We start from the raw sequence: 23,428 nt of genomic DNA, 5'->3' as shown, positions 1-23,428 counted from the left end.
GTGTTAAACTTCCTCCAATGATTTCTTCTGAAATAAGGAATTCTGCAGGAAGTGGGTGGGGTTGAAAGTCAGTGATTTAGTCCAACTTTTCTTCATTGTACTGATGAAAACACCCAGGCTCAAAGAAGTGATTTCATAATCTAACTTAATCTTTCTTTTCTCATCTGAGGCGTTCTGCCCTATTACACACACACACACACACACACACACACACACACACACACACTCCTATCACCTGTATTCAAGCTGTTTCTTCCACATCTTCAACCTTCCTCACCCACTCAACCTCATATGATCTCACCCCAAGCTGCAGCTCAACCACTTTCATCCATGAAATCTAAGTCCCTAAGCCCACACAGTCACACTGCCTGTCTTCTTTCTTACAGCTCTGCCACTCCTGGAGCACATTCTGTGATTATGAGTTGCTCATGTGTCCATTCCCTCCTCCAGACTGCAAGCAGGTTCTGTGTCTCATGGGTAGTGTCCTTGCCCATCAGCGTGCGTGGCATACAGCAATGTTAATTAACATTGATTGGGCAAAGTGTGGCAAAGGGAATGGCTCCTAGTCCATTGCTTTGGCTCTGATGTATTCCAAGAATGTGCCAACGGGGAAGAGTGAATGGTGCCGTAAAGTAACCAGTTTTGTCTCTGGGCTTCCTCACATTACCTGAGCTTTCTTAATGGAGCTAAATTCAAAATATTTGTGTACCCTGTGTGAAATGACTCGGCCTAGCATCTAGGGAAGAACAGACCTGAAAGTTAGGAAGAGAATGAGAGGCGATAAAGCAAAATGGCACAATTTTCAGAACAATGTAAAACCCATACTACAGCCTTTTGGCAAGCACATTTAGAGGGACTTTCTGTTGAGAAATGATCACTCTGCCTTCCATCTCTAGTTGAAATGACCCACAAAATAATCCTGATTTCTCTTTTTTGCCCTCAAAGTCCTGATTACTTGTTTAGTGGTTTTAGTAGAGGGTAGTATGTAGCAAACTATTTTGACATGTTTTATCACCTCTAAGATGCTCACTTGTAAGGTTCACCATTATTTACGTACCATGAAGGAAAACCTGTCAGTTAAACCATTACATGACTTCAGAGATTTTAAAATATGAAAGTGAGTATCTTAAATTGATGAAATATAGCATGTCAATATCACAGGTTATTGTTAGATAATATCGAATTATGTGGGTCTCGGTTTCCTCATCTGTTACATGAGCAGTTTGGACTGAATGAGCTCTGAGAACCCTTCTGGCCCCAATGCCCTTGAGTTCTGTAGCTCTATGAAGGAATGTTCTTGAGTGGGCACTGGTTGTGTGATGACCACCAAGACAGGCCTCCTGTCCATTTTTCTTCTATGCTTTGCCCTGTAAGAGTTGAGGGTCCTCACATTGCAGTGGCCTCCTTCAAGACTGACCTTTCATCCACATCATTGTGAAGAGGCTTCAAGATGTCCCATTTTGATAAGAACAAATATATTGCTCTTAGAGCTTGAGGAATCTGGCTCATACACACATAGTGCTGACTGACTGTAATACCTCCAAGACTCACTCCTGGAGACACAAAGCTTTCATTCAAAGGATTCAATCTAAAATTGGCAAATAGTTGAGTGGCCATACATCCCATTTTGCCCTGCACTGTCCCAATTAACTAATTTGTCCCAGCATTCTTATTAAGAGCCTCCACTACAGTGTAGAGTGTATCAACAGGCTGAGCAGGAAAGTGATTGGGAAAGGGTGGCTGCCAGTATTCTCCTGGCTAAAAATGGCCAAAAATGGTTTGAGAATCACTAACCTTAGGGACATTTATAGAGTCTGGTTAGCTACTGCCAGTTGCTAATGCTTGGTTATGAGCCTTGGACTATTTCAGCACTAAAGTGAGAAATGTCAACAAGGTGATTGACTCAGTGGTTGCGACAGCCATCACGTTTTATCCAGCTTAATGGAAATTCCACATTTCTTTTTTCACACTTGAATGCTTTTGAATGTTACAGCTACTGCATCTTGCAATCAATAGCATCTCACGATTAAGGAAATCCAATAATTAATTCTCCTCAGGATCTGGGCTCCCATCTCCTTTACAAATCGAAACGAAGCCTGAGAGAGTAGAACTAGTAGGTCTTCAGAACACCATACTTAATTTGGGCATTTATCGGCCTTTTACCTGCCTTTTCATACCAGGAGAAGTTGCACCAGTGCAAGGAACTGCATTCGACCTGAGGAAGCCAGTGGAGCTTGGAAAACACCTGCAGGAGTTCCACATCAATGGCTTTGACCACAATTTCTGTCTGATGAGATCTAAGGAAAAGCATTTTTGTGCACGGTAGGGACTTTTCACTTCCTGCCTCTGTAAGGAAGAAGAGACACCCACCCCTCTGTGAGGAGCTTTTCCTCTGGCCACATCAGTACCATTTACTATGCTACAGGGACCAAATACCACATCGCATGTCTTTTCAAAGCTTATGTTCCACCGGTGAGCTCTGTAGAATTTACCTCCCCTGCCCCCGCCACGCCGTTATCCCCGTTCCCCTGCCTGGCATCCCATCTCTCTTCGTTCCTACTCATCTCTGCCTGCTCTTTGAGGCCTGCTCTTTGAAGCCCATTTTTTGTTAAAAACCTTAATTCCTCCTAACTAAAGTCACTACCTTCTATGAATTTCCAGAGCCCTTGGTACTTTCTTGATTTGTGATTTTCGCCCTGCTTACTACTTCCATGGAAGGTTGGCGGCTGCATTTCTCTCAAAGCACTCCCACTCCACCCTCGTCTGATAGGCATTCGTGTGCACACTCCCTCCTTCTACCCCACCTCTACCCTAACACCTAATACTATGCTTGGCACTAGCAAATAATCAATAAAAGTGTGTAGAATGAATGGATTTTAAATGACACAGAGAAAAAGATTCGAGCTCTAATAGAGCACTTCAGAAGTCTTTCCCCTCAAAGGCCCAGCACCAAGACTCCAGCTGTGTTCTTCCAGCTCGAGCCCACTTTTCTCCTCTCTGCCTACTATTCACATTTCTCTCCCCATTGCTCCCACCTGAGGAGACCTCCTGCCTTCTTTCTGCTATTCAAATCCTGGCCCTCCTCCTCCCAAACATCTTTCCCTGAACTTCTTGGTTGACTACATATTGTGGGGATGTTTCACTTCTCGGCGAGACTGTGAGATCCGGGCCTTTCTTTATCTTTATCCCTTTGACACCAGATACAAGACCAGGTAAGTACTCACCTCTGTAGAGGCCTGGTTTGGGGAAAAAAAGGAAATAGTGAATCTAGCAGATCTGGGGTTTCTATAAGTGGAGAGCTGACTAAATAGCATACCCTGCTCTAGTCCCAGGGCAGGGGAGCGGGTAAAGAGGCATTTAATTTAGAAAAGCATCTCTTCAGTTTCAAAAGATGGAGCTGGTTGTTTCACCAGGCCAAGCAGAGAGCTCTGACCCTTTATGAGAAAGAATCTCAGCCCCTCTAAGACCCTAAAACTGCCTCTCTCCAACCTGGCTATTCCCAGCACACACGCACCCACACACACCTAGCTAGGGCGTTCTCACGGGTAAAGAGGCATTTAATTTAGAAAAGCATCTCTTCAGTTTCAAAAGATGGAGCTGGTTGTTTCACCAGGCCAAGCAGAGAGCTCTGACCCTTTATGAGAAAGAGTCTCAGCCCCTCTAGGACCCTAAAACTGCCTCTCTCCAACCTGGCTATTCCCAGCACACATGCACCCACACACACCTAGCTAGGGTGTTCTCAACACACACACACACCTACCTACCTACCTAGTAGGGTGAGTCTATTTTGTCCTTCCCCAGAGAAGTCAAGATCAAGTGGACACACACACACACACACCCCTACCTACCTACCTACTAGGGTGAGTCTATTTTGTTCTTCCCCAGAGAAGTCAAGATCAAGTGAGAAGTTGCTATTAAGGATCCTCAAAACCACCTGCTCATGCTTCACCTATGAGGTTACAAGAATTTCCCATGATGCTCTTCCTACCTTGTCTCCTCCATATATCTCGTCTCGGCTCTGGCTGGGTCCTATAGCACAGCTGCTTCCCAGCTTCTACCTGTCCCTGCCTGCTTTTCCTCCCTGGACCTATATGTGGTTTGGCTTCATCTCCAGGGTCCATCACGCTGGAAGTGGGCGGGTACTGGAAGTGTACACCACCCAGCCCGGCGTCCAGTTTTACACAGGCAACTCCCTGGACGGCTCACTGAAGGGCAAGAGTGGAGCCGTCTATCCCAAGCACTCCGGTTTCTGCCTCGAGACCCAGAACTGGCCTGATGCAGTCAATCAGGTAAAGCCACAGGCTGGCCTGTCAGAGTGGTGGTGTGTTCGAGGTTACACTATATGACAGAAGTCACAACACTCAAGTCAGGTCTGTATGATTCGAAAGTCCATGTGTGTTCTCTTCTCCAAGTAATGATGAACACAGCCAAGTTACTAACATGGCATTTACATGTTTTTTTAAATCTCTTATTTTGTACCTTCGAAGCCTTTATTCAATTTAACGTTTCTCTTTATCGATACCTACTCATTTGAAGATGATCCTTCACATCTTCGCTTCCTATGTGCTTTCTCATAACTTCCTTTTCTAGCTATTGTCTAGAGTAATGCTGTGCAAAGCACCAGCCTAAAAAGTGCTAACAGTTTGCACCAAAATGTAAATCAACACACTGCTTCCTTCAGCAAGAAAGTCTTGCTACGACAAAGTGTGCTTAGTAATGCCTTTGATTTTCATTCTGGCTCAACTTCTTTATCTCATTGCAAACCTTTAATAAACAGTTCATACACTGGCATCTGGTTCACAGAGCTAGTCTAGAGACCAGTCCAGAAGCCATCCTGGTGAAAGGTGCAACTTGGGCTGGCAAAGTGTAACCTGTGTTGTTTTCCCTTTCACAGCCCCACTTCCCTCCTGTGCTGCTGAGGCCTGGTGAGGAGTATGATCACACCACTTGGTTCAAGTTTTCTGTGGCTTAAGGAAGGGTGAAGACATGACCTGCTCCAGGGCCAGGCAGAGAGCCTCTTCAGCAGCCTGTCTCCTGTTTAGAAATGAGATGAAGATAATCAGTCTGAATATTGATTTCCTTTTCCAATGACTGGCTCTAGGTCTAATGACCAGCTCTATTCTCTGTGTAATTAAGAGGACCTAACCACTGATGTCATCGTCTAACCCCAGCCCAAAAATGTTTTCTAGGCCCCTTGTGTTATGTTGGCTCCATCTCTCCACACTGCCTCTTTCTTTTCTACTTTTCACCCCTCTGTTCTTTGAGTTGTTTTTATAATAAGCCAAGTCTAAAGTACCCCAAGGAGATTCCTTTTCTTTTCCCTCTTCCTCTACCTCAAACCATGCCAGCAGATGGACCTCACTGCCTTGACAAGGCAGATGATTGAGAAGTGAGGGAGTTGAGGCTTAAAGAGGGTAAATGACCCACCTAAAGGCACACAGCTAGGAAAAATTTTATCCAGGACTTGAGGTCAGTTCGTGTGACTTCGAGTCCTCTTTGCTTCTTCTTCCGTCTGCCAGAGCGTTCCTAGGGTTACTCATGGGCAAAGGGAGGCTGACCCTTACCTGTTAGAGCCATCCTTTCTTCCCAGATTTACTTTTATAAAAAGCATTAGTCTGAATTTGAGTTTAACTGTCTATGAGCCTGAGAAGTGGTATGACTTAAAATACAAGGACCAAAAAAAAAGTGCAAGGACACCATATTTAGAAAGAATCTGTCATTTCGACTCTTTGCCTTTGGAGTTAACTAAGAAAATCCAGCCTAGCCAAGGCACGGAAGAACGAATGCCACTGGAGACAGGAGCTGCATCAATGTGAGGAGAGGGCCCACCTGAGGATCACATATTGCACCAGGAGCAGATGTTGTGTTACGTAGATGAGGCTGGGGCTCCCTCTTTCCCTTGAATCATCAATGATGGGTTAATGTTGTAGAATTTTAAAGAAATGTACCTTAAATTACATACTAGCAATCAGCTGAAATAAAAATATTCTTGCTCCTTCAGAAGACTCCTAGTTTCTTCACTCATCTTTAAACCTGTCAGGCATGGACCTTTGGTCCACTTGGACCAAGTCTATGGTATGTTCTAGATTCTACTATGCTCTCCAATATGAGCCCCAGCATATTCCTAGAGGAAAGCTACCTGACAACCTATTGTGCTTCCCTTACTTCCTCTTTCTTAGCAACAAAAATAAACCATTTTTAAAATTCATTTCAGCATGGATTTTTTAAGTCATTTTTCATTTTTTAATTCATTTCAGCATGGATTTCCTGAATACTTGTTTTGTACATAGTTCTCTGCTGGGTCTTTTAAGGGATTCGAGATGTAATGTCTAAGATGAAGTATATTCCCTCAGGGATAATGCAGTCTCTCTGGGAGAGACAAAACTAACAGCAGCAATTAGATGATGTAGAACTGCACCATGACAGAGCTGGGGGCCCCGAACACTAACTTTGCTTCTGGCATTTTCTACATGGGCAAACTAATTTCGCCTGGCCTGTCTTCACCCTTGCAAGGCAGAGTACTTTGTTTTCCTCTGTTCTAAAAAAAAGAATTGTTTTTATAATAAGCCAAGTCTAAAGTACCCCAAGTAAGGAGATTCACCTTTAGGGCAGTTGAAAGAAGTTACTGATATTTTAATTGTGTTTATGGAAGATAATAAAGAGGCTAAGTTTGATTGTCAAGCCATAAATCTGATGAAAGTAAAATTTTAGAGAAATTGATCTTTTGTGGCAGCAACCAGTCTATCCTTTTTCATGAAACACACACATAAAAGAGAACTTTGATGTGCTAGAGAAAAGACCCACATAGTTTTGAGTCTGACAACATCTGAGCCTAACTGTAATATGTTATAATGAAATCACTGAAGGTGTCAGCAAGAAACAAAAGTTTACAGTCTAACAACTAGACACATTTGTTCATGTGAAGTAATAAAAACGAACATGATATTCAATATGAAAACGTCATATAACTGTAGAATTATTTCTTGTTGAAAATGCAAATATCCACTAAAATGCAACCCTCCCTCCTCAGGAATAAGTCTCCAGGCCCACAAGAGTCCATGCCTTCTTTACTATACACCTTCGCTACCCACAACCAGACTAGTGCTGTATTATTCTTAGTTCTGATCCTTCACAGGTGAGCATATCCTTGTTTCAGTTCAATGATCTGTGGATTCCTGTTTGTTTCAAATTCATAGGACATTAAGTTCTTATCATTAGCCGTGTGATTTTCATTTTTCCAATTTCTACTCATTTTGCCTAACGAGGTAAGATGTGTTATTAAACAATTGCAGACACATTGCTGTAAAGACTAAACTAAGATGGCATGCTATAGAGGTTGAATTGTTGAGATTGTTTAAGTGACCAGTGACAGTCCAACCTCAGAAGACTAAAGGAAGTTAGTGTCAGTGAATAAATGGATAGTTTGCAAAAACTAGAACATGAAAAAAATACAGAACTGCTAGCAGAAGACAGGAGGGAAGCACAGACTATACACTGTTCCCTAGCCAGTTCCCATTATCAGCTGTAATAATTGGATCACCAGTTTGCAATGGGCTACTTGGACAGTTTTGATAGGAGCACAATCCTTTTCCAATTGAGGCATTTATCTTCTCCCTCTAAGTTCCAACTTCAATTCAATTACTCAAATCATAATTAAAGTCTTAGATATTTTGGGTAGCACTTTAGTGATAGCAAATCCTCTCCTTAAAAAAAAAAAAAAATTATAATGCAGGAAAAAAATTGACAAAACAATTTTGGTGCTCTGGAAACTGACCAAAAACATACAACAACCTGAGATGTCTTTATGTTGAAAAAAATACTGAACTTTGGGTAAGAACAGTGGGAAATTGTGGTGTTTTAGCCTGGGGCTGCTCCCATTACCCTTATGCCTCCAGCTCAGTCACTATGGAGGTTCTGCCAAGGCGAAACAGAACATGAGGACCAGCAAGTTGCTGTGGTTGAACAGGATTTTACTCAGTTTGGATTGGTGATACCCTTGCCCAAAAGCTTTATCAATAGAAGTAATAATCTCGGTGCTAGGTGAGCACAGAGGGCCAATGGCTCCACTAGCCTGAAGTTACAATCATGGTTGGAGCAAAGCATATTTTTGGCTAATCAGGGACTACAAACATGCATAGGAATGACCGGAGAGGATCCAAGCTATTTACACACTCCTGGCCAACTCTGAGACTGCATGCATGTGCAGAGGGAATTAAGAGAGGCCCAGCAAAAAGTTAAAGCCAAGACAGACTTGGAAACAGCTTAAATACTAAATTCACCCCCTGCCCACACACAGATCAATCATCAAAGGGAATAAATCTAACTGGTTGAGATGTTTCATCACAAGTTCTGTCCAGTTAATTGCTGATCACTAAGCTATGCAAACAATAGGAAAACCCCCTAGAAAGCTGAGCTTAAAAATAAACATAAGAAAGTTTTTTAAAAATAATGAAAAACTGGAATAGAGATTATTAAAAAAAAAAAAAAAAAAGAACCAGGCAATATTCTGAGGCTGAAATGTACAATAACAAATGAAAAGTTTATACTAGAGAGACTCAGAAGCAGATTCAAGATGGCAGAAGAAATAAGTGAAACTGAAGATAGATCGATAGAAATTATTCAATCTGAAAAATAGCAAAAAAGAAACTTAAGAAATGGAAGAAAACCTCAGAGACTTGTGGGACAACATCAGGCACATCAACATATGTGTCATGGGAGTCCAAAAACGAGAAGAAAGGGATAGAAAAATATTTCAAAATATAATTTGGTTAAAGAAACCCCCCAGATTTGATGAAAACCATTCATCGATACATCCGAAAAGCTCAACAAATTTCAAGAAGGATAAATACAGAGCTCCACACTGAAATACATAATATAAATTGTTTAATGCCAAAAACAGAGAGAAAATTTGAAAGCAAGAAAAAAATGACATCACTACAGGTACCACCAATACAATTAACATCTGACTTCTCATCTCAAACAGTGGAATCCACGTGGAACTCCACGTGGGATGATGTAGTCAACGTGTTTAAATCCACGTGGGATGATATAGTCAACGTGTTTAAAACCTAAGGATTCTATATTACCCAAAAGTACCCTTCAAAAGTGAAAGTGGAATAAAAAACATTCCAAGATAAATAAAGAATGTAAGAATTAATTGCTAGTAGACCTGCCTTACAACAAATACTAGAAGAAGTTCTTCATGCTGAAAGGAAATTCAGATGGTAACTCGAATCCATGGAAAGCAATTAAGAATATCGGAAATGATAAATATGTGGGTTAATTAAAAAGTGTATTTTCAGGGAGTCTAGTAAAGATGGCGTAAAAGGTATATTCTGTGCTTGCCTCCTCTCACGACCACACAAAAATTACAGCAAAACTACAGAATAACCATCACTGGGAGTTGCCGGAGGGCTGGCTGAACAGAAGTCCTATAACTGGGGACTTACATAAGAGGTCACCTCAAGACTGGTAGGAAGGATGGAAATGCAAAACGGGCCAGTCCCACAATAGTGTGTGGCAGTCAAGAATCGGGAGGGTTAGAGCACCCCACCTTAGGAGCGAGGGGTCCCGACTCCACACCAGGCTCCCCAGCCCAGGGTTCTAATGCCAGGAAGAAAAATCCCCACAACCTCTGGCTGTGAAAACAAGCAGAGATTGTGGTTGAGTGAAACACAGGGTTGTGGGAGTCTCAGACATTCCTCTTAAAGGGCCCGCTCATGGACTTACTTGGTGATGGACTCACTGAGTCTGAGCTCCAACACTGCGGCAGCTGCTTGAAGAGTGCCAAGGACACGTGGGGAGGAACTGAATTGTCTGGATTCAGGGCGAGAGCTAGAGGAGCAGCTTTCAGCGGCATCCATTGTTCCTCTGTTGAGCCCTCCCTGCTCCTGGCATGCTGATACAGGTAGCTGCCATATCTGAGTCTCCATCAACCTGATTAACACAGGTCGCTCCGACCAGGTGAGTCCCTGAGACCCTGACTCTCCCAACTTGTGGACCCAATAAAGCTGCCTCCAGTGGTTTTTTCCATACTAATGGCCTGTCTTGGCTCATGCTGTGGATGTTCCTAAAATCTCTCAAAAGCTCACCATACCCAAAGAAGCAGCATCTGGCCTTTGCATGCCCTGTACCTCTTGCTGGCCTCGGTGCCTGGCTTGGCCTCATGAGGCTCCTATAAGCCCAGTACAGGTGGCAACCATTTACAGATTATTTGGTGATTCTTACCAGGTGGCCCAAAAGTGCATAGGCTGTGGCTGAACTTGGCCTGCAGCTGGGTCCCTTCCAAGAGGCCCTTGGGCTGACACACCCAGTGGTGCCAAAGCTGGAGTGCCACCCAGGGCAGCATCTGAGGAGGACACACCCGAAGGGCAGACTGGGCAGGCAACAGAGCCCTGCTAAACTGAATCCTGCTTCATAAGGTCAGCCCGTCACTGACCAGTCCTTACAACCAATCGGCCCAAGGGTCAATCCCATCAATGTGCAAACAGCAACCAAGGCTCAACTACAACAGGAAGGCACATACAACACACACAAGGGACACACCTGGCTCAGGTGACCAGGGAAGACTGTGCCACTGGGCCTCACAGGACACCTACTCCATAAAGCCACACTACTAAGACCAGGAGGCTTAGGAGCCCTATCTAATACATAGAAACAAACACAGGGAGGCAGTGAAAATGGGGAGACAAGGAAATATGTCCCACATGAAAGAACAAAACAAAACTCCAGAGTTTTGGAGAACACAATGGAGACAAGCAATCTACCAAATGCAAAGTTCAAAACACTGGTTATAAGGATGTAAAATGAACTTTGGGGAAGCGAAGATAAAATCAGTAAGAACTTCAACAAAGAGACAGAAAACATTAAAATGTATATAGAAAACATAAAAGGGAACCAGTCAGAAGTGAAGAATACAATATCTGAGATGAAGACTACATTAGAGGGAATCAACGGATTGGATGAAGCAGAAGATTGAATCAGTGATTCTGATTGGGTGGCAGAGGACACCCAATCAGAACAACAACAACAAAAAAGAATCCAAAAAAAATGAGGATAGTTTAAAGAGTCTCTGGGACAACATCAAGCATAGCAACATTTGCATTATAGGGGTACCAGAAGGAGAAGAGAGCAAGGAATTGAAAATCTATTTAAAGTAACAATGATGGAAAATTTCCCTAACCTGGTGAAGGAAATAGACATACAAGCCCAGGAAGCTTAGAGTCCAAACAAGATGAACCCAAAGAGGTCCACACCAAGACACATCATAATTAAAATGCCAAATGTCAAATAAAAAGAGAGACTCTTAAAAGCAGCAAGAGAAAAGTAATTATTTACCTCCAAGAGAGCACCCAGAATACTAGCTAGCAGCTGATTTCTCAACAGAAACTTGCCGGCCAGAAGGGACTGGCACAAAGTATTCAAAGTGATGAAAAGCAAGTACCTACAACCAAGATTACCCAGCAAAGCTATCATTTAGAATTGAAGGACAAAGAGGTTCCCAGACAAGAAAAAGCTAAAGGAGTTCATCACCTCTAATCCACTATTACAGGAAATATTGGAGGGACTTCCTTAAGAAGAAAAAGCTGTGTCAAAAATATAAATAATAAAATCACAATAATTACATGTCTACCAACAAGTATTTCAAATGAAAAAGAATTAAATGCTCCAATCAAAAGATATGGTGGCTAAACAGATAAGAAAACAAGACTCTTACATATGCTGCCTACAAGAAACTCGCTTCAGATCAAAAGACACACAGACTGAAAGTAAAGAGATGGAAAAAGATGTTTCATGAAAATAGAAATGAACAAAAAACCTGGGTGGGGTAGCAAATCTTACACTAAAAAAAATAGACTTTAAAACAAAGGCTAGATAACAAGAGACAAAGGACCCAGTAATCCCACTTCTGGGTATTTATCTGAAGAAATCCCAAATACTACTCCAAACCAAGGACATGTGCATCCATATGTTCACTGCAGCATTATTTACAACAGTCAAGATATGGATGCAACCTGGGTGTCCATCAATGGATGAATGGATAAAGATGAAGTGATACATATATATAATGGAATATTATTCAGCCATAAAAACAAACAAAAAAAAAGAATGAAATCTTCACATTGGCAACAACATGGATGGACCTAAGAGGGCACCGTGCTGAGTGGAGTAAGTCAGATAGAGAAAGACAAGTGCCATATGATTTCACTTACATCTGGAATCTAAAGAACAAAATAAATAAACACAACAGAAACACAAACTCATGGATATAGAGAACATTTTGAGGGTTGCCAGATGAGAGGGAGGTTAAGGGGAGTGGGTAAAAAAGAGGAAGGGATCAAGAAGTACGAACTGATAGTTACAAAATAGAAATGGGGATGTAAAGTATAGCATAAGGAATATAGTCTCTAATATTGTAATAACTATGTACGGTGTCAGATGTGTACTAGATTTATCAGGGTGATCACTTTGTTTTACAAATGTCTAATCACTATGTCGTACACCTGAAACTAATACAATATTATATGCCAACTATAATTGAAAAATAAAAAAATATTATTTTAAAAAAGTATATTTTCTCATTTCTTTAAAAGATATGACTATATAAAGCAATTATAACATGGTATCATTGAGTTTATAGTACATATATATAGCACAAAGGAGGAAAGTTCAGAAAAAGAAAACATATTGGAGCAAAATTTCTGTATTTTACCAGACTACGAATCTGAAATAGACTGTGATAAATTAAGATGCAAAAGCTGAGGAAATAACTCAAAAATATAGAAAAAAAATGAAGTGGAATTAAAATGACACATTAAAGATATTTAATATAAAAGAAGGCAGTAAAAGGAGGAAGAGAAAAAAGACAAGGGACATAGAAAACAACAAAATGACGATTGTAAATCCAACCATATAAATAGTTCCATTAAATGTATGTGATTTAAACACCCCAAAAGGCAGTTTGTCAGACTGGATTAAAAAGCAAAATCTAGTAACTAACCATATACACCAATAGGCTGAAAGTAAATGGATGGAAAAAATATACCATACAAACAGAAATCATTAGAGAGCTGGAATGGCTATTTTAATACCAGACAAAATAGACTTTAAAACAAGAACTACTACTAGACAGTTATTTTATCATGATAAAAGCATCAACACATCAGAAGGTATGTTATAAATGTTATATGTGCACCTAATAGAGCCTTAGATGCTTTGAAGCAATAATCGTGACCAGAGGCCGTGTGGAGTAGCACAGGTGTTGAGCATAACACCATGGTTCTGTTAATTACCTCTTCAAATTTCCTGAACAGACCGTTAACTTTTTTTTTTAGATGACTATTTCTCTGAGCACAGTGACCTCTACTGGTACTAATACAAACTAAAATACAGTTTCTGCCTTAGAAAGTTTTCACTCCGGCCTAGCTAAGGTCATTTAGTTAGAGAAAGATTCAGAGAAACCTAGAGAATACATAGAACACTGCTTTGAATCACATGTGAATGCTGCTAATTTTCTTATTGTAATAGCAATAAGCCAGGCTAATCCACCCAGTAACTAGTGAATTATGAGCTGGCTAATATTAGCTTCTACAGCAAGCAGTTTTCGGTTATGGTTGTACATTAGAATTGCTCTGGGAGTTTTTGGATTTTAATGCCCAGTTTTCCCCTCAGCAATTTTGATTTCATGAGGTTTTAAAGCTCCTCGGGTGATCCTAATATATAACTATGAATGAGAACCACTGCCCTAGAGTAAAAGCTTTCCCCATTATCATCTCATAACATTCACCAATATTATAAGTGCATAAATGTGTTCAGGTAGAATGTGCCCCTTAGCTTCATGAAGCCTTCCTCAAGAATAAGCCAGAGAAATAATCTTCCCAGACCAAAAGTAATCTCAGTAAGGCCTTGGCAACCCTACCAATAATCCTGGTACCCAAGATCTTCAGAGATAATTATTTTGAAGATTGGAGACAGTTGAAGATAAATGTCTAAATCAGGAGTTGGCAAATATTCTCTACAGAGGACCAGAGAACAAATATTTCAAGCTTTATGGGACTTACAGTTTATCATTACTCAACTCGTCATAGAAAGTCATAGACCACAGGTATATAAATGAACGTGACTGTTTTCCAATAAAACTTCATGGATGCTGCAATTCGAATTTCACGTAATTCTCATCTCCTGAAGTACTATTATCCTTTTTATTTCAATCACATAAAAATGTAAAAACCATCTTAGCTCATTAGTTGTATGAAAACAGCAGTGAGCCAGACCTGGCCTGCAGGCCCTAATTTCTTGAATCCTGGTATAACAAATAGCAAGCACTCTGAAAGAATATAAACATTAAAGCATAGTGTGCCCACCCTTAGGCAAAGGGAGCAGTAACCTTGTTACAGGAGTCCGGGAACTCTGGTGATTGTCCTCCTGACAATGACTATGATAAGCTGGCCCACCTACCTTTACCTCTGCTATATATATTTTCTTTACGGCCACTTTTTTTAATTTACGCCTATAGCACCTGGTCTTCCTAGGTGGTCTCTCATCCAAGTGCTAATCAGGCCCAACACTGCTTAGCTTCCAAGATCAGACTGGATCGGGCTTACTCAGGGTGGCATGGCCGTAGACCATGGACCATGGCTCCACTGGAGCGCGAACCCAGGACCTTCTGCGTGTAAAGCAGATGTGCTAACCGCTACCCTATGGAACCACAACCAATAGCCAGATTTTTTTATCCTTGGCAGTGAAAGGATTCATTTTCTAGAATCTAGATTTCCTAAAGATATGTTTCTACCCAAAATAAAACATAACAGGATCTCTGTATAGGATCACATCCAGCCACCTTCAAGCTTTAGACACGAAGATTCCCTTTAGTCAGGAAATTTAGAGGTGGAGAGGATATAATCTTAGGCAGCTGGTAAGTCATATGAAAAGAACACTACTAGTTCAATAACTTGTCCTTCCTCACGTGGGTTAGGCTGCGACTGGGCTCACAAGCTCTTGGGGTAACAGGTAAGTCTGCACCTTTTTCTGCAGAGAACTTTCTGCACAGAAAATTTCCACACCCTTTGAGTAGAAATCTGAATTAACCCAGATGAGACAAAAATTTTGCACTAGAGTTGCAGAATACGGCTGGGCATTTTAAATGGTAGCCTAAAGATCTAAATCCTCTGCAGGCAGATTCAGATAAGAGTCAGTCTTATAAGGAGCAAAAAGGAAAATGTGGGTTTGTAACTGAAATGATTATAAAGGTCTCACAGAAGAGAGGTTAAAATTTTGTGCTTGTTTTAACAATTCATTTGTTCATCCATTAACTCATTTTTTATTCACCAAATATTCAAGTATTAATAAGTGCTAGAAAATGGAGAACAAGACCTGGTACCTGCTGTCAGAATTTGTTTTGTGGTGGCATATACCTACAGAGACATAAACAGGTGATTACAGTGTAAACAGGTGTCCTACTATGGAAGAAGTATGTGAGAGCAAGAGAATCTAAAGCAGGCTTTTGAACACATGAAAATTTTCTAGAGTGGGAGAAAAACATTTATTTTACCACAATTAAAAAAGGAAAAAAAAAACTATCCTGAAACACGTTGTCACAAGACTGGGAAAAACCTATAAGCCTGATAGCTCATGTGGTCATACCATAGGGGCAATGGTACAGGCACTACTACATCGTCACCAGGTCAAACCAGCAATACCCAGGAAAAATATAAATGTACCTTGTGACCCAGCAATTCTACTTCTAGGGATTATCCTACCCATGCAGGGTCACATGTGCAATGTATTGTACAAGGTTATTCACTGCACTATTGAAATAGTAATTAGAAAAAACCCTCATGTCTATCAACGGGTAACTGATTTTATTCCTGTTAATCTTCACTGAAACACCCTGAGGAAAAAGTCTTTTCTAGGGCATACAAAATCCAGTATGACGTATATCCTACACGTCCATGCCTTCCTATGACCTCTCTTCTCTTCTGTTCACTCTGTTGGCCTCCTTACCCTCCAACTTAAACTACTTTAAGGCCTTTGCATTTTCTCCCTTGCCTAGAACACTTTTTTCCCAGAAGTCAATGTGCTTACTCCCTCACTAGCTCAAATGTCACTATCAGGGGCCTCCTTTACACAACCATCAACTCCCGATCCCTCTTAATCTGCTTCATTATTCTAACAGTTACTCACCTAATATTTGTTCATTTGTCTCTCCAGATTTTAAGCTCTATAAGGGTAGATTTCACTTCTCTGTTCCTAGACTAACAGTACCCAATGCACTGAAGGGGCACAAAATTTTACTGCAAAAATTATGCAACATCTGGGCAATAAGTATGCAACATTTTTTTTTTAAAAAGTGCCATTTTCATGTATATGAAAGATCTCCAAGATATTAAATAAATAAGTCTACAGCCATACAACCCTGAACACGCCCGATCTTGTTTCATCTCAGAAGCTAAGCAGGTTTGGGTCTGGTTAGTACTTGGATGGGAGACAGCCTGGGAATACCAAGTGCTGTAGGCTTAAAAAGTTAGTAATAAATAAAATAAATGAGAAAAGCTCAGACTACGTAACTGGTAACCATGGTTGCCTTTTGGGAGCAAACTAGGTGGCTAAGTCAGGGGTAGGGAGCCTTCTCACTGTGAATTCGTTGAGTGTATTACCAAGACAAAATATGAAATGAAATGGAAAATAAGTTTGGCTAGTAGCCTGTGAGTAAAGGAAAAAACACTATGTTTGAGAAGTAGCCTCAAGTTAATTAGCTACTGCATTTCACGTACTCTAGAATTATCACTGTACCCAGCACCTTTTCCCCACTGTCTGGAAAAATTGACAAATTAGTAACACAATGGGAAGGAGTACAGATTGTGTAGTTCATTCTTATATTTTGATTTTTCCATGTGATTTTTAAAGCAGTAAAGTGCTTTATTGATTAAAAAGAGCAAGGGCTTTAAAACCAATAGGTAGGATTCAAACTTTTCCTACCACCTACCAGGTTAATAGTATAGTATTGTTACCAACTTTGAGCCCATTTTCTCTTCTGTGAGATGGGGTTAACAGGACTATTTTTTGTGGGGATTATTAAGTGACAACGTCCTTTGATATTCTTACTAGAATGGTTAAGGATAAAGCTACGTGTGAAAAAAAATCTACTAAGCTTTGAAACAGTTTACTGGTGCTCCCTCCGATCCATTTAAGAGAATTTTGGATAAAATAGCTTTAATACTATCATACCACAAACCTAGGCATCTTTGCCCTAGTTCTTTGACTTATTACCAGTTCTCACCACCCTCCACACTCCATGACCAGCCAGGCCCCTTATGTTACTTTGACCTTTGTTATGTCTTTCCAGCTGTACAATTACGTATACCTCTTCTAGGTTATACAGCCCTCCCTTCCAAAGGTCTCCAAGCAACAGTTGCTAATGAATTCTTTGCCATTATCCTTCACTCTGCCAACTTGCCTGTTTTAGAGCTTCTCATTCCTGTCAGCTAAACTTGGAAAACACCGTGTTCCTTTAAAGATAGGCTGCACAAAGATAACGATCACAATCCTATGCCATCATTTAACCAAGTCTCAAATTGGTGACATTTAAGACTCCCTCAGATTTTGTTCTCAGAAGGGACACTGCAAGATGGTAGGACCACTTCCACTTAATACTTAGACTAATGCAAAACCCAAGGGAGAACCACCACTGTGAAATCAAGAGTATGCATTACTCACCTCTCTATACCTGGGTAAGGGGACCAAGGTTCTGTGTCCGAAGCACTAAGAGTGCCAGACGGGTTCAATTAGCTACTCATCAGTCAGGTTTAAAATTTAGAATGACTTTATAAACTTTTCGAGACCGTCACATAATTTAGCAGTCCCAACCTTTAAAAATAGAAAAGTGCGCTGCACCAGTTTATCATTTAAAGAGTATACTAAACACCGAAGTACTGAATTGCAGTCAATGGTATGAAGAGTGTTAGCCTAGATACCCAGGTTTTGCTTTCCCTTAAGGGTAGAACTTTCTGTGCTTGTTTCTTAAAACTATTCTTACCCCCATCCCGCCCCTCCACATCTTTTTTATCCTTTCATACTAATCCCTAGGACACTGCTTGTAATCCATCCCAAAGCTACAGGATTAATGATTCCTACTCTTGGCTCAACTCCCACTTCCAAAAATTGACTATCAGGGTTGTTTGTTCTCTATAGATTTATTGTTAACTTATCTTTATATAATACAGAACAATTAAAGCTGACCAAGTGCAACAAATAAGCCTGCCAATTACACACGTAACTATACCAACCATAATTCAGCCAGTTTTCAAAATTCCAAAAACAAACTCTCAACATACTAATAATCATTCAGACTACCAAATAATTTGAGGCAGACCAGTATTCCCCAATTGCAATGCTTCCCAGTAACTTTAAGAAGCATTAGGAAATGGGTGAAGGCAGAAACCAGTATTTTTTTTTTTAACCAAAGATAAAGCATACCTGATAAAAGCTTGACCAGAAAACTCAACTGTGTTACTGCCCTATTAAAGATATTTAAAGTTTGAATAAAGAATCTACTGGCTATAATCTTCTAAGATCTACCAGATGCTAACAAAAAACTACTACATAACGTGTTGCTAAATATAGGTGAGATTTACAAAACTGCTTTAGTCTCATTAACATTTCTGATTGACATCTTTAATTACTTTGCACCAGCCTGGCAAAATAAGATTAAGTATGTTGGTGGTTGGGAACTGAAAAATCTAACATGGGAATTAACAGATCTGCTCAGAATAAGGCAATCCATTCGAAGAGAAAAAGGAGAGTATCTGGGCTGGGAAATTTTGCAAAGCTGGTTTACAAGATGTTTTGTCCCCAACTCAGACAACCCCTCAAACATGCAATAAAATTGTTTAAAACAAAGTATAACATTGAGAACTTCCTAAAATGGGAGTTCTAATTTGACACCATCTCACCTAATGGCCTGAAAACCTCAGTCACTATACTTAAATAGCCTACAGAAAATAATTGTTCCTTCAGTGTCAAGTCCAATTACTTTTTGCCATGCTCATTTATAGGCAATCAGTGGTTCCTCTAGCTTGACAAATCGAGATCATTAACCTGGTAATATATAACACCAACTCCAACCGATTAAGGATTTGTCATGATGCATTCAAGCTATTAGGGGGACCGGAGTTCTTATCTTACCCAAAGCTCTAGGGTAAAAGGGAATTTTCCTTTTCCAAGTGTATGTACACTAGTTAATGATGTTCAAGACTTAACACCATTAAACTCTGAATGGAGATCTGTATGAAAATGGCCGATATCAAGGTTGACTTCTGAAGCTTATACCAAATATTGAACACAGTTCAAAAATCTAGTTAGAAACATTTTATTTAAATGTGCCAAATAAAAACCCACATTTTCAGACCATAGGATGTTAATACATTCAACAAAAATTTATATTATCTTACTGCTGTGAATTTACAGAGTAATAATCCAGATCCATTTGATTAGATGGTTGAAATACCTTTCCTAGGTTACACTTTACAGACATCACAAATCCCTTATAATAATGTAAACAAAATAACTTTTCCCTAAAAGGTGAACTTCAGAACTTCAGTCCACTCTTTCAGGACTTGCACTTCTTCGCGGACTTCCTGATGGGGAACGACTAAAAAGAAAAACATTAGGTTTGGAACCCATTAGTGTCCACTGAAACTTAACTCTTCTCATGTACATTTAGGGCAAAACTCAGTTTCGTTAAGTTCAAAAGTGGCCACAAGCACTATGTTTCAATAGCAGAAACCTAAAAATTACGTAAAATATTTATATATAATCCTTCTGTCTCTGTTTAATATTAGGCTTAACAGCCTCTTTGAAAGAGAACTACTATTTCAACTCTGAGGGGAGCTTTTTTATGGACCATTAAGTAGCAACTAGACAGAATGGTTTGGCTATAAGATTTCAACCTAAAAATTTTTCTTTTATGTGGGCACTTCTTTACCAATTATTGCTACGTGGAGGGAAAAAAGACTATTTCTTAACACGAAATTATGTAATTAAGGAAACACAGCACTAAACACATTTTGATAATAATCATCTTAACATGACTATATATTTCCAACAAAAATATAAGCTGATATTGAATTAGGAAAACCAATTTAAGAAACTTAGTATTCAGTATTTTAATACATATATATAGCACCAATTCTCCAAAGAGCTCAAAGCCTGCAAAGTAGGCAGTAAACAAATTCTGCAGAGGCCACACCAGACAGTTAAAATTTGGCAACAAATTATTTAGCTTACCTTCTTTTTGGAGATGGAGATCTGGACTTTGATCGGCTGTCAAAACATGAAAAATTCTATTAAGAAAAAATACTAACCAATCCCTTTCTTATAGTCACAATATCATAAAATGAACCCCCAAATTATCCTGAGCTTAAAAACGTCAGGCTGCAGTTAAACTAAAAAAGAGCCTCTATCAGTTTTTGCTAACAAAAACCAAACTTCCAACAACTGTTCTTCATAATACGAACTACTTTACCATAATCTTTTATACTCTGCTTTAAATACAGTATCTCAGAATGCTTTTCCATGCACCTATTAATTCTAACAAGGGCCTCTAACGAAGGTCAGAAACTTTCCTCACTATAGCTTGACATTCCCTTGGTTCAGAAAATCAGCCAGAATAGACCACATATAAAGTTCTATTGTTTGGTTTATTACAAGATACTATATGTTCCTACTTAACATCTAGGCTTATAATTAACACCTGAAACAATTCAAAAACACTTTGAACTCTTTGGATATTGGTGCCATATAACTACAAGAGCATTAAGCAGATTTTTACTCTTACCTGCTTCTTGGTCGTGAAATAGATCTAGATCTTGATCTTGACCTCGACCGGGATCTTAAAAATCAAAAATGATACCAATTAGTCCATACAAGTAATAATCTTAAATACCTCCTGAGAACTTTGTTAGGAATGGAGGGGCTAAAAATGAGCAAAATGCAACTCTTGCCTCACATCTGCCTAAAATTGGAGAAATTATCACTTTCAATAAGCTTTCATATTCAATGACCTGGGTTGTCACACTGTACAGAGGTACAAAATTCTAAAGTTTATAGTACCCATGAGAAATATAGGTAATTTTCATTTGAGATTTTATCTTAAGAGAATCAAATCAACCTCACATAGATCCCTGAACTGAGATTGCAATGATTCAGGTGATAAGCTCAATGAAAAAGTCACAACTTGGTAAGGCTTTATTTTTGGATCAATAAGCTATCATAGTTCAAGACCATCAATTTGTCACACAAGCCAAATCAGGCTGACATACACATCATGGGGTCCTGCAATCAAATTATACTCATTTATATAGAGGATCCAGAGCTTTCTCAAAAGACCAAGTTTTAGAATCCCTGCATTTAAAAACTTTGTGGTATTGTGGAACATTACTCAGTGGCTTTCCCTAGCAATCATCATCTATAGTATTGGTCAAATCCCTTTTTTCTAAAATTTTATTCATTTCTATCACCTTTACAGGCCTCTAACAAAAGGAGTACAAAAGCTTAAATTCCTAGTTTGATTAACTCCTTACATTTCAGTATCTCTAACAAGTGTCTGGTTAATCAAACCACATCCACTCATATGTACACTACTACTAACCTAAACAACTTTCTAGGTTCTCAAATTACCCCATCAACCCAAAGAGAAACTGCTTCAACTTGCTTCTAATTCTAAATCTCTTCCAGATCAGGCAACTACCATCTTTAGAGCTAGTATCACTTACTTATACAATAGATACAATCGACTTAAAAAAACTTTTCAGCAACACGTCTATTTAGGGTTCACTGGAATTATGAAGAATTGCGCTTTGGACCCTCCTCTATCATGAGCTAACAACTCTTAAAATCTTTAAACTTTTCTCTGCACAACAAGGGTAATATCCACTTACATACAGGTCATGTATAAGTTCAATTTTTACATCTCGAATGTTTTCTGAAGCACTTCATTTCAATTATGTCATTAAGACATTCTGCTGTTGTCATTAAGACGTGACAATCCAAATATAAACGAGGGGAAAAAAAAGTGTTACATACTGGAAATACCTCGATCCTTTTATAGAACCAGACCTAGATCGTCTGAGTGAAGCTGATCGTGATCTACGAAGAGACACAGATCTTGATCGTCGAGGAGATGCTGATCTTGACCTAAAAATTAAATCAAAACCAGTTTTAAGTCCATCTCCAATTAGTTTTTTTATGCTTGTTAAAACCTAAATTAAAGATCTCTCACCTCCTTCCCCTGCTCCTGCTTCGTGAGCGAGAGTATCGCCTACCTCTGGATCTCGAATGTGATCTAGATCGTGACCTATTTTTCAAGTTAGAAAATAACAAAATGTTAGATGGTAACTCGTTTCTATAGTTTGTGTGCCTCTGCTGAAATCAAATCTCAAAACTATTTAAATTTAGTGTCTCATTTGGAAATAAACTCTGGGCCTATTATTATCATTATTATTTTTTTTACTACCTAAAAAAAGATTTGTTAAAAGCTGAATTACATCTTAGAATTACATAATATAAAACACTGTAATGTGTATTTAAAATAAACCTTGCAAGTTTGCAGGTCGACCCTCTTTGGCCCATGGTCTAGTAGATCTAGACGATCTAGAAGTATCTATAGCCGATCGCTGCATCTAGATGTTTTCTTCAATCTAACGACGATCAAACTGACAGCCAAATGAGCCAGGTGAGGCTTGATTGACGCAAGAAGATTTTTCTAGTTGGGAATGTGGTCAATCTGGTGTTCCTCTTTCTAAACCGGAGGGGGCCCCAATTGTAAGCCAAATTTACTGTTACGGCGATCACCGACTCAAATTTTCTGCCCTTTAAAGAATAAGGTGAAGCTAGGTGTAGATGACTCGAGGGGATCTGGCCTCTTATGCTGATCACCTCAAGGTCTAGGAGGATCTTAATTGTCGGATTTGCAAGGCGCCTCAGCATGATATCATAAGGCTCGTGACATTCTGAATCAAGGCGACTGACTCAAACGAAGAAACCTGAAAGGTTTTGACCAGGTTGATTATTAATATATTAACATTTGTTTAATTAAACAAAAATTGTAAAATACACCTGTACAATTAACATTCAAGTTTATATAAAAATACTAGTTTCTGCCTTGCCAACAAAAGAATTACTTGATTAACTATTATACCAACCATTCTTTATTAAAATAAATACCTGCTTCTTCTTCGCCGGCTATAACGATGACAATCATAAGCATAATGTCCCTTTTCGCCACACTCATAGCATCTATCATTGGGATCAAAGGGACGTCGGGCAGGTGGTCTATCAAAACGAGATCTCCGAGGCATGCCTGTTGATAGCTCAACCCTCACTCGGGAACCACAAATCACTCTATAAAAGAGAAACAGCAAAATTATAATGC

The 23,428-nt window shown here is 39.6% G+C and overlaps 2 protein-coding genes and 1 pseudogene across 5 annotated transcripts in view; 1 reads left to right on the top strand and 2 right to left on the bottom strand.

Moving 5' to 3' along the window:
- GALM (galactose mutarotase) overlaps positions 1-6,208 on the top strand; it is a 47,265-nt gene extending 41,057 nt beyond the window's left edge. Inside the window, exons 5-7 of the mRNA XM_006909663.3 lie at positions 2,181-2,322; positions 4,115-4,289; positions 4,895-6,208. Of these exons, the coding sequence (XP_006909725.1) occupies positions 2,181-2,322; positions 4,115-4,289; positions 4,895-4,972 (395 nt within the window). The 3' untranslated portion in view covers positions 4,973-6,208. The remainder of the gene's footprint in view (positions 1-2,180; positions 2,323-4,114; positions 4,290-4,894) is intronic.
- Positions 6,209-14,506: 8,298 nt separating this feature from the next.
- Positions 14,507-14,625, bottom strand: LOC112478066 (annotated as a pseudogene).
- Positions 14,626-19,350: 4,725 nt separating this feature from the next.
- The window catches only part of SRSF7 (serine and arginine rich splicing factor 7), a 5,777-nt gene continuing 1,699 nt past the window's right edge, over positions 19,351-23,428 (bottom strand). Inside the window, exons 3-8 of one of the 4 annotated variants that reach the window (XM_006909659.2) lie at positions 23,221-23,397; positions 22,277-22,351; positions 22,081-22,191; positions 20,834-20,887; positions 20,284-20,319; positions 19,351-19,648 (exon numbers count right to left, since the gene is read on the bottom strand). In XM_006909659.2, coding sequence (XP_006909721.1) covers positions 19,594-19,648; positions 20,284-20,319; positions 20,834-20,887; positions 22,081-22,191; positions 22,277-22,351; positions 23,221-23,397 — 508 coding nt within the window. In that variant the 3' untranslated portion in view covers positions 19,351-19,593. The remainder of the gene's footprint in view (positions 19,649-20,283; positions 20,320-20,833; positions 20,888-22,080; positions 22,192-22,276; positions 22,352-23,220; positions 23,398-23,428) is intronic. The other 3 variants (XM_006909660.3, XM_006909661.3, XM_006909662.3) reach the window with 3 other exon arrangements.

Source organism: Pteropus alecto, unplaced genomic scaffold (assembly GCF_000325575.1).
Source record: "Pteropus alecto unplaced genomic scaffold, ASM32557v1 scaffold131, whole genome shotgun sequence".
NCBI lineage: Eukaryota > Metazoa > Chordata > Mammalia > Chiroptera > Pteropodidae > Pteropus > Pteropus alecto.
The sequence above is the reverse complement of the archived record's forward strand: the minus strand, read 5'-3'. Positions and strand labels throughout refer to the sequence as shown.